This window comes from Typopeltis vanoorti, chromosome 4, assembly GCF_054136105.1.
Source record: "Typopeltis vanoorti isolate ZY-2024b chromosome 4, IOZ_Tvanoo_1.0, whole genome shotgun sequence".
Taxonomy (NCBI): domain Eukaryota; kingdom Metazoa; phylum Arthropoda; class Arachnida; order Uropygi; family Thelyphonidae; genus Typopeltis; species Typopeltis vanoorti.
In genome coordinates, this window is record NC_143552.1 from 95,021,333 (window position 1) to 95,033,775 (window position 12,443).

General features: G+C 34.6%; 1 protein-coding gene across 2 annotated transcripts in view; it reads left to right on the plus strand.

The window, feature by feature from the left end:
- The window catches only part of LOC150107506 (adenosine 5'-monophosphoramidase HINT3-like), a 151,728-nt gene that overhangs the window by 41,216 nt on the left and 98,069 nt on the right, over positions 1-12,443 (plus strand). Inside the window, exon 1 of one of the 2 annotated variants that reach the window (XM_090391355.1) lies at positions 9,303-9,471. The exons of the other annotated variant lie outside the window; for it this stretch is intronic. Coding sequence (XP_090247481.1) covers positions 9,391-9,471 — 81 coding nt within the window. The 5' untranslated portion in view covers positions 9,303-9,390. Of the gene's footprint in view, positions 1-9,302; positions 9,472-12,443 lie in introns of those variants that run through there. 2 annotated transcript variants of the gene reach the window in all.

The window sequence follows — 12,443 nt, forward strand, 5'->3', positions numbered from 1 at the left end:
AAAAATATTTGTAATAATTGCGTACTGAACCACTCAGAAAGAGATATCATTATTTAACTTTACTGCTTTCCCTTCTGAACACCATCAAGAATTTTTGGGAAGCCTTAAGGAGACCATCCAGATGGGACAACAGTATTGGAATTCTATAGTTCATAAAACTCAACAAGTTAGGTAGAGAAAAAGTGGTGTCTCAGAGGAAGTGACAAGTACCGTTCAAGAAAGATTTATGGTGAGATAACTGTCGTTTAACTTGTATGTCGATACAGTGCCGTGCCGTGGGTAAGAGGCGCCCTTGTGCAAAACCTTTTTTCAGCGCCCCCATAAAATAAGTTTACACAAAAAATTTTTGCGAAAAATTTTACTTTGCTAAAAGTACAAAATATTTTATATTCATACCTAAAAATAAATGTTATTTAACAGTAGTAGAACATTGTAATCACTGAAATTCATTAATAAGGAATTTTTAATAATAAAAATTTTCAAAAATGTTTATCCCTTGATATATAAATACAACAGAATATATATATATATATATATATTATAAAGAATTGAATGACTAGAATCGAGATTTAAGTAAAAAGGGTTTTAATATAAAAACACGACTAGTTTCGGCTTGCAACAGCCTTCTTCATCAGGTGACATTATAGAAAAAAGAAAAAACACTAAAACACTGAAGCTTAAATAAACTATGAACACCACAGAGAGTCTCTATACATAATTGACATTAAATCGTTGTGGTTGTATTTAAAGCTGAATACAACTTTATATATATATATATATATATATATATATCATGAAATGGCGCCCATATCTTCAAGCGCCCTTGTGCGGCGCACAATCTGCACAACCGCACGGCTTGGCCCTGTATCGACAATATCATTCATATTTGATGGAAGGTATCTACAGTCGTGGAAGGTGAAAAAATGCGCGGAACAACATAAGCAGAAAATTCTGATTATATCAGTTCAGGACGAATTCGATAGATTTTTTTCGATGGAAAAAGCCTGTGGAAAGCGTTAGAAGAAAAGGGACAATATAATGAAGGGGTCAATAATGAACATAGCATGCGTATTCGTGGACGATAAAGTTCAGGAGATTGATTTCGACATTTGTGTTTGCAAGGCACTGGTCAGGCCACATCTTGACTACTGTGCACAGATCTTCTCTCTGAAAAATAAAGAAACATAAGAAAATTCAGAGATAACTAAGATTGTATCTGAAGTGTTTGGTTTGCTGAGTATATAAGAATGTAAATGAAGAAGTATAGTTTGCAGTCTTGATAGGATGCAGAGAGAAAGAGAGAGAGGGGCGTGGGGGGGGGGGGGTTGACAAGACATAATTTCGCGAGAAGACTTATCGCATAGATATGGGGTGCTGTTATGTAGAGAGAAACAAATCATAATCCCTAAAACCTGCATAAGTGTTACGAAGAAAATTTCACTGCAAGTAAATTCCAATGCATTGCTCTCAACTGCCACTCTCAGATGAATGGAATTCATTGCTAGAATAGGCGGTGAATGTGTTGGGTTTGGTTTTGATTTGTGATATGTATTTCTTTAGTTGTTCAGTGGCAAAATAACCCTTTTAGTAAAAGGGGAAAGCGAATATTTTTGACCCTGAAGAAGTTGGTCCTATGCCATATTCGTGCCGTTTAATTACTGCAAGGAGAAACATTTCATATATTGCATAGGGATTTGGGTACTAAATGTAAAAAAAAAAAAAAAGGGTAAGCGAGAGAGCGAGATAGTTTCTTTCTAGCCTTCAGATTTAACAATTTACCTGTCCAGATTTGACTGCACTTTAGGAGTATTTGATCCTCAGTGGAATATAGTTTCGAGATACAAATTTTAGAAGTGTACTTGGTATACAGAATACATGGTAAAACAGAAATGAGGAATAAATTGTCTGTTCCTCACAGAAGATAAAACACTAACAATGGAAAGGCACCACTGCTGTTGTTTGCTTTGTTATTCAAGTTAATATCTTTTCTGCTACCTAATCGACAAGCAGTCGGCTAAAATTCCACAGCATTATGGATGTCTGTGAATTACACTCTCTCTCTCTCTCTCTCTCTCTCTCTCTCTCTCTCTCTCTCTCTCTCTCTCTGTGTGTGTGTGTGTGTGTGTGTGTGTGTGTGTGTGTGTGTGTGTGTGTGTGTGTGTGTGTGTGTGTGTGTGTGTGTGTGTGTGTGTGATTACAGAAGCTATCCCTACTTACCACCTTTGACCTTCGTAATGTAAAAAAGGACACAAGACTAAGAATGACTGGAATCTACAGTAAACTTGGATGGGGTTGTCATCTGAGTTATGTACATGAGAACTAATATCTATAGTGTATTTGGAAGGAATATTGACCAGGAAAGATCAGGGGTGGTGGTATACCGCTGCAGGATTTTCTGGTATTGTGGTGTGGAGATGGTCATTCTCTGTTAGATCATTGCTAATGCCAAATACCTAATTCTCTACCAGTTTGATCATTGTGACTGGACAATGGAAGCACGTTTCAGTTTGAGTTGAAATTTCTAAGGAAGATGACTTCACTGATTGAGTATTTTGACTACAGAAAATGAAGTTTAGAGATGCGTTATCAAAGATTTCAATAAGTTTAGTAAGAAATTTAGAGTCATAATAGATGAACGAAAAGGAGTGGGATTCAAGCTTTTGCATTCTCTGACATGGGATGTCAGTTGTGATGAATGCGTAAGTACCACCCTTCTGATGGAAAGAATTGTGTGAGGTGCAGTTGGCGTAGGCAATACTGTCATCCATGATTGAATGAATACAGTCGTGTAGAGACATCACTGGTTTCAATGTAAGTGGCAGTACACATCACTTAAAATTGCTGCTAATATCAGAAGAAAGTCATAAGTTCGATGATAGTCTTCGATTAAAAGAACTTTTACCGACTTTTGTTTCTATAATCAGTTCTTGAGTTCGTCAATTTTGGCGCAACAAACAGGAATTTTTTTTTACTATTGGAAAGTTGTCCGCGCGGTTAGCCTAATGTTTATGCGCTTCGCAACCATATGTCTGGGGAAGGAGTGTCCTTGGTTCGATTCCCGTCGACGACTCCAGGAGCTCAAGGATCTTCCTTAGTCATAGCCAAGTTAGCCGGTCTTGGGCGTGGACAGCAGGGTTTTTCTCCCCAGATAAACTGGGGTTTTTCATCCCGCAAGCAGGCAAACCGTCCCCGTGAACACACACGGATTACAATCATGAATCGCCCTTAGGGGATGCAGCAGAGTGCTTTAATTCGCCAGTAACCCCTCGTTAGGAGGGGACTCAACCCACCCTAAGACGGACGAGAGGGATAGGATAGGATTGAAAAGTTGGGATTTTAATCCCGCAAATCAGAAGCACTTAGGATCACGAGATGGAGACAAAAATTGTCTGCAGAACTCTCTCGTTTGATGGCTTCAAATTCATCGGTAACTACTCGTATAAAACCAATTGTGGACACTGGCTGTCAACTGATTTTCAAATGTAGTTCCACCTACTCCTTTTGTATAATAAAAACTATGAAAAGCTTCGTGGAAATCACGATTACTTCCATAATTTGATTCCCTCGTTAGGAGTCGCCAACTACAAAAACTTTTTTTAGGCTTTTTTTGGACTGTTTCCCAAGTTAGTCAATCTTTGGCACACAGAGATGTAGGATTTTACTCCTAAACTCGCGTTATTAACCCTATAACTTCAAAGATGGACACTAGAATTCTCACCATTTCAGACATAATATATACGTGTAGAAGCACTTGCCTGCTGTAATCTGCTTGAACTCACTATCTTCAGAATGTTAATTAAGATTAAAGATAAGCTGCTTATTCCCTTTGGGTATAAAAATCGTTAGAGGATTCATTTGTTCTTCTCTACTGAGCGCTGCAGTTTTAACATAATAAATTTTAATAAAAAAATAATACGCCATCTAATGACTTTTATTGTAATTCCCAAAAGGAGAATCAGTAGGCCGTTGGATGTTGCTTTTAGTAATTACAGATATTTAAGTACATGCTTCTATCGCTGATTTGTAGAATTTACAAGAGTGATTTACTTTACAAGATGATGAAAAGCATGAGCGACAACTTGCGGCTATTTCCTGTTTGTAATGCTTAGTCGAATGATTATCTGAAATAAAGTCGATGTGATTTATTCTGCGATCAATTTTTGAAATGCAGGGTCCAGCAGGGGTACCTTATCGCTCTTTACCAAAGATCGATTAACAGGAAAACCCAAGCATAGAAGAACGATTACTATTAGTGATAATAATACTGTATAAGCTTTAGGGTTTAGCTCCACGAGATGGCAGCAATTGTCGGCTGTGCTCTTTCGCTCTCCTAATTTCTAAAAAGGTATGATTGAAATAGTGCGTGTACTCCTTTCGGGGAATGAAAAGGCGTTAGATAAAATTCATCGTTAAATAAAATTCAGGCGTTAGATCAATTCATGTTTAATTTAAGTCAAAGTAAAGTGATCACTTTTTTTCCCCTTGGCGATTTCAAGGAGGGGTACACCGTTTCTAAATGAAGCACTTTTTTTACAAATATTTTATTTATACATCATATCTAATACATATGATGTGAAACATTCGCTATGAAATGCGGAATATTATAAATACATCCTTATTTCGTAGCGAATGTATATAAACTTAGAATGTTTCAAAGAAAATTAAAAAAAATAGAGCAGAGAGCTTAAAAGAATATAACCTTTAATTAGTTCAAGCCCAAGGGCAACACTGAGTTGCCTTGGACTTGCACTAATTAAAAGACACGAGTGCTGCCTATAATCCCGTATATTTGCCTTTTATTAGTGCTTTTACGAGGTCTGACGGCTGTTGAAAACAGTTGGTTCTCAGTAGAATAGGCAAACATTAAGAGAGCAAGAAACTCTCCCTTTAATATCATAGCATTGCCTATTCAGAGAGTTGTATTTTTTATAGTGAACTATCCATTGGTGCGCAATTGCAATTATTAATAAAAAATAAAAAAAAAAGTGCCTAAAAGGCTTTATTTCAGCAAAGTAAATTAGTAGAAATAGGGGATTCTAATTTATCACTGAATGTTTCAAGCAAATATTTGTTTTAAGGAAGAAATAGCTCGAAATAGAAAATATAGTCCGGAAGACAAAATAAATAAATAAATATATACAGGGTGTTCGGGATAAATTTGACATATTTATAATTAATTATATTTTTCCGTAAGTTACATGTATTAACACACACTTCTCTTCATTTAAAAGTTTGGACCCTTCTTCATTCATATACAAGATGTCAGAAAGGATGGATAGCTGGAACCCACCTGAATCATGGAAGAGAATAACTTGTATCATGATGATTCGTGCCCGCCATCAAAATAAGGATATTACGACTGCTGCCCAATGCTCCCTGAATACAGTAAAAACAATCAGGCATGAACTAGAGACTTGCAATGGTGACTACGAGGATGTAGCAAGAAGAAAGATCCCTAGCAGACGATCTGATTGCGCTCGTACAGCAGAATTCCTCGCAAATCTGCAGGAACAGGTGTTGAAGAACCCTGGCATTGGAATTCGGGCTTTGTTCGTGGAGTTGCTAACTGTAGTCAAGCCCTGGATAACAAGGGTAGCCAATGGTAGGCCGTATGTATGGCAGCAGGATTCGGCCCCTTGCCACACCTCTGGGAAAAGTCAAAAATGGTTGTCTGAAAATTTCTACGACTTCACCAGTCCAAATGTTTGGCCTCCAAACTCCCCAGACCTTAACCCCATGGATTATTTTGTATGGGGCGCAGTTGAAAAAGACACCAATCGCACTTCCAGTAATACAAAAGCCCAGTTAATGGATAAAATTAAAACAGTTTTTGCGGCCCTTCCCAGGGAGACTGTAGCATCAGCTTGTTCGAGGTTCCGAAGCAGAATTGAAGCTGTGATCGATGCTAATGGTGGTTATTTTGAGTAAATCTTGTTGATAGTATTGTAATTAACACTGCCTGTAATGTTTTTTTGTCAATTCATTAAATTTAATAGATACAAAGATTTTCTTTTTCCTTACGAAACTGTCAAATTTATCCCGAACACCCTGTATATATATATATATATATGTATGACAAAAATAGGCTGGGAGATGAGCCTTGTTTTAAGGAGGGCCACGAGATTCTTTACCTGAAAGAATAGTCGCCTTAATAAAATAAATCCCAAAGGTCATGTATCAATATTTACCAAACTTGACAATCAAATGGCTTCTGATGACAATGAATTCACAAAAGTTTCAGTAGTATAGCGATATGATAAGTCAATTTTCTTTTCGGAAGGCGAGATAAAAATGTCAGAATAGCAGTGTGTGTGTGTGTGTGTCCAACCAACTAGCAAATCCAGAAGGTAACAGAATAGAAATCACCTTTCTCTGAAAACTAATCTGAATTTTATTGTATTAAATATCTGAAACAGGTGACAATAACTCTGCGAGCACTTTTAACTTGAAATTCATTCATTTGGCTTTATAACAACCGATGAATATTAAAATTATCATAATAATAAATATATCTTTTCCATTTGCTATAAAGTAGTCTATTATTGATTTTTGTCCTCTTGCACATTGTATACAGTATTTATGTATATTTTTTTGTTTATAGAATACATTCATTATTTTTAAATTATTATATATTATATAATCAATGAGCCGCTCTCCATTTTGTTTATTCTTGGTTCTCAAAATTTTTTCTATATCATTATTATTTTTTCATTCCTATTCTGTCATTAAGATCTCCAGCTATAATGATATTGCGTGTTTTATTTATTCATTTTTCATATAGTCGTTGCAACTGTTTGTAAAAGTCACAGTTTTCTTCTTATTTTCTTTCTTGGGGACATACATACACTCCAACAACTGTTAAAATTGCTTTGTTTATTTTTAATCGTACCTCTAATGTTCTTTCATTCCAGTATGTATAAGTTATTTTTGTTTTAGCCTATTTATGAATCCAAATCATTACGCCAGCTTTTTTTCACGTATTTGTTTGTCTACTCTACATGATGATATAATAATATAAATAATTGAATAACTTGAATGATATAATAACAATGAGAGAATTAAAACCGGACAACCTAAATAAAATAAAAATATGGTAAATCAGCTGGAGAAGATGGGATAAACTCCGAGCTGTATAAATTTGCTCAAAAAAGGTCCATCAGTGATTATTAAAATTTTTAAATAAAATATATACAAATGGACAAATACCAATAGAATGGATTACAAGTATAGTAATATCTATATTTAAAAAGGGAAATAACACAAAACCTGCTAATTAGAGAGGTATTAGTTTATTGAATGCATGCTACAAACTAGATAGTAGAATACTTAATGAAAATTTAAAAATATACGGTGAAAAAATATTATTAGAATGCCAAGATGGATTTAGAAAAGGACGCTCTACAATAGATGCATTTTTTTAACTACTTATAGAAAAAAGAAGAGAATTTAATTTAGAAACTCATATTTTGTTTAAGGATTATGAAAAAACATTTGACAAAGTAAAAAGATATATACTGTTTGATATATTATAAAGAATAAATATACCTAATATTTTACTACATGCAATATTGAATATATACAAAGATAATGAAATAAAATATAAAAATAAATGCACAAAAATGTCTGAAAACCAATCTATAAACCAAGGAGTAAGACAGGGATGCCCTCTGTCTTCAACACATTTTAATATTTATATTAATGCAATATTAATACAGTGGAACACCTTAAATAATCCAGGTACAGAAATTTCTCGGAATAACAAAATGAATGCGGTATTATTTGCAGATGATCAGGTAATATAAGATAAAGAAGACAATTTACAAAGAGCCATGTACAATCGAAACAGTATAGTAGAATAGTTTGGAATGAAAATATCCATAGATAAAACTAAAACAAAGGCATTTTGCGGACAAACTCCAGTGAGAAGCAAAATAGTTATTAATAACAAAATAATAGAATAAATGAATATTTTCAGTTATCTTGGATGTGAAAAATCATATGAAAGAGAAAAAGAATTAAAACTTTAATTAAAAAGAATTAAAAACTTTAATTAAGAATGAAAAGAATTAGAAAAAGAAATAAAAAACATAAAATTAAGACCTCAAAATTTTTACAGATTTTAAACCTGACGAATAGAACACTCAATCCAAATAATTTACAAAAAGAAAGACTCTTGAAAATATACAGTACTTTAGCAGTGCCTATATACAGTACTTTAGCTGTATAAGGAGGGTGTGAGCAAGGGAGTGAGGAGCAGATTTTTTGCATGGAGAGTGATGAGTGATTGGAATGCTTTGCCCGAGAGTGTGGTGTGTGCAGAGACAGTGAATATATTTAAGGCACAGTATGATAAACTGTGTGTATAACAGTGGACCTCCCACGATGAGTCTTTGACTCCATGGAGGTTTTTGTAATAATAATAATAATAATAATAATAATAATAATAATAATAATAATATTATTATTATTATTATTATTATTATTATTATTATTATTATTATTATTATTATTATTATTATTATTATTATATGGCAGCGTAATTTGGGCAATAAACAAACAATATATAAAAAAAATAATAAAAACAAGCGAAATGAGATTCATGAGAACTGCAAAATGCACGTTATTAGACAAAAAAGAAGAGGGACGAAGATATTTTAAAAGAACTAAAAATAAAATGAGTAGAGGAAAAAAAAACTGAACAATTACAGACAAAATTGGATAGAACATGTAAACCGAATGGCCAACACTCGATATCCTAAACAATTAATAAAATATAAACCAATCGGAAAGAGAAGGCCTGGTACAAAAAGAGGATATTAGATGGATAATGAGACTGGAACAGACCAATATGGTCTATATCCGTAATTAGCGTTATCATGAAAATAAATATATCTCAACCATTCCGATATCTAGAGGTGGCTGTTTTTGGTATTTGTCAAAACATTCCTATCGAAACTGCCTGATTCAACTTAAGCGGAATAAGAATAAAACTTAAAAGAAGGAAGCTAAAGGCATTAATTTGAAGCAGCAAACAAGATGTTCCCTGTCATAATCGCACAACAAAAATAAGAAGTTTGTGATCAAGAAAAGCTTGCCTTTTGGAAATTCAATTTATTTTGTGAAATTCTTTTAAAAGAAGCATGATCCAACCTAGCAAAGAGCGCAGTTCTCCACATCGAAGCTATTTGCGTTGACGTCACTAACCCGGACTGTTATGAAGCGGCTGGAATATCTCTTTTACACTCTCGTTCTCAAGTATACTTTCGTCTCTTTTACGCTAACATCAGCTGTTAGTGTAAGAAGCCGGTCTTTGGCTATTCTTACAAAGCTAATTTCTGAAACATAGAATTTTGTTTTTTTTACCTCTTGGGATCGAAGTGCTTCTTATCAATGACAGTTCCCGCAAATAACAACTGCATATTTTGTAAAATAGTTCGTCATGAAGATCCAGCGACTGAAATCTTATATGAGGTTAGTCCTATGGATCCCGCGTTTGGAAGAAACCATTATATTTTAATTTAATGTGTTACTGGTTTTCTGCAGGTTTTCCCCATTTTTTTTTTAAATCGTTATTTTTACTCCTAGGCGTGCTCGTCTTGTAAGCAGAGTTATGATATTAATAACAGCAATAATTTGGAAACGAATTCCCTTACAATCGCCGGGATTTAGATTTCAGCTGTCATGGCGATACACAAGTTGATGGCTAGTTATTCAATAGAGATTTTCTCACATATATTAGTAATACTTGAACTGTTTCACTGCGGTTTTTTTTTTTTTTACGTCATCCCCACCAACTGTTTTCAAGTGATGAATGGTGAGGCCGTATACGTTCTGTTGAGACCAGGCCAGTATTTTATCACTTTGGCACCATCCTGATGATATAATGATAAACGGTAAGAAAAGGGGAGCGTGAAACCAAGATTAAGTCTTGGTTACTAACCCATTTTGAAAAGATAATATTAACTCAAACCATACCCGAAAACCATAAATAATTAAAATGACATACTGTTTACGACTGCGTAGTTATTTTTATTTTTTAAATGTTTACATATGGTTTCTCAATCTTAATGGTATTGCCGACCAAACCACTAATTTTCTGAATGTTTTTTCGATCATCTAAGAGTATAAAAGAAACTATATCAAGAAATGTTAAAGCAAAAATCCTTAAACATTTACACTTTTAAATACTCATTCCATAATAACAATTAACCCTAGAGAAGAAAAGTGACAGAATTGTAATTACCGAAACTAAGAAAATTGCATACACAGATTTATGTGTATACAATTTCATAGACCTGGTGAATTTCAGAAAACCCCCATTGTTCGTGGAGCAAAAACAAGGCTTTGGAATTTGAGAATTCATAAGATCTGTTATCCTTATGGATTTTAGGAAATGAGCAAGAGAATTTGTGGTGGTTGTGGGGATGAATGATCTTAGTGGACATAAGGAGAATATTGAGAAGAGTGAAAAATAACAGGGAAAGGTTATCAATGTTTCCAAGGTATGACAATGATGAGTTGAGATGGAGAGCAAGAATCATGAATGATATGTTACAGGGCTGTCAGGAGAAGGGAGTACAATATGTGGATGTATGGCATATATTTGAGGGAATAATGGAATTATACAGATGTGATGAATTGCATTTAAATGGTTTTGGAGTGAGTGCACTGGAGAAAGTGTTGCTTGATGCAAGCAAGAGATGAAGTGAAAGATTGGGAGAGTGGTATTGAAAAGCCTGAAGTGCTTGACAATGGAAACAGAAGTAGTGTGAGAGATGAAGAGAGAACAGGAATTGCAAGAGGAACAAGGGGGATGGGTGGGTGAGGCATGGAATACGGAGAGCAGAAGGAGGGCGTAGTAGTGAATGTATTTATGGGGATGATCAGTCTAGAAATGGAGTAAATCAGGATGTGAATGGGGAAGTTGAGACTGCATGGATATATGTGTGGTAAGCAGTGATAAAGGTGATGGGACAAGGGCAGGAATCACAGCAAACAAGTAGCTTGAGTAGGACTGGCTATAGACCTAAAAGTGAACTGCTTTGTTTGTTTACAAATACCAGAAGTATCAGAAATAAGGGAGATGAAATGGTTTCACTGATTGAGTTTATTCGCCCCAAAATTGTTGGAATAAGTGAAAGATGGTCGAATGAAAATGATAGCTTAATGGGAATAGAAATGGAAGAGTACAGTGTTTTTCATTGGGCTAGAAAGGAAGGAGAGTGCTGCTGATAATAGCAGGAGAATTATGTCCACATAAGTTAAACATAAAAGAGAGAAATAGTGGCAGTAGTTATGGCAATAGGTAGTATGGTGTGAAGTGGAGGTTGACAGGAAGAAATATTTATTTGAATGTTGCTATAGGCCCTAGAATGTGGTGATGAAGAAATGTATAAATAACTTGGATTAGTCAATAAAAGAAGGGTAATTATTGTGGGTGATTTTATTTGACAGTATAGATTGAAATGAAGAAATAGCAGTTGGGAATTAGGAAAATGAATTTCTTGAGAGAAAATTTATCTCAGGCAGCATATAAAGGAGGGCACACAAGGATTGAGATTTTAAATCTAATCATTTCATCAAAATGGGGTTTCACACTTTCCTGCAGTTTGTTAGAGTGATCATGAAGTGATCACTTGGGTTGTAGCTAGCCATATGCAGACTTCTGGGAGGAAAGGATATATGTGGAAGTACAAGGCTGGTGATTATGACAAACTTAGGAGACAGCTTGGAGTTTTGGCATGGAATGAGGAGTTGAGCAGTAAGGAAATAAATGCTGCTTAGGAACTGACAAAGAAATACATAACAGCATCATTGTGTGAATGTATTCCAAAGATTAAAAGGCTGAATAAGGTAGGTGTGAAATGGATGAATGAGGGGCTTGAGCATGAAATCTGGAAGAAGATACTTTGGAGGCAGTACAAGATGAATAATAATAATGATCAGTTACATGAAGAGTATAAAGAACAAGCCAGGAGAGTAACTCAGTAAGGACAACAAAAGTGCAATATGAACAGAAATTAGCAGATCAGGTTAAAAAAATCCTAGAAGTTTTTAAATAATCCTTCTACTTGTCACATATCTAAAGTTTTTTTTAGATATGTGGCAAGTAGAAGGATTATGGTAAGATAATGTTAATGGATGAAAATGGTATAATGGTAACTACTGCAGAAGGCATTGTTGAGGTATTCAGTGATCATTTTATAAGGGTGTTTCATCTTGATGAGGATGAAATCATGAGAAACTTAAGCATAGAGGACATAGGAGAGTATGGCTTAATAGTAAGTGAGCAGGAGATATTTGAGGAAATAAATAACCTTTATGTCAAAAAGGTGATATGATTTGATGACATATTGCTGCATGTCTTAAGGGAATGTTCCAGTCAATTGGTAGTAACATTAGCATGCCTATTTAATAAAAGTCTTACAACAGCACAAGTTTCG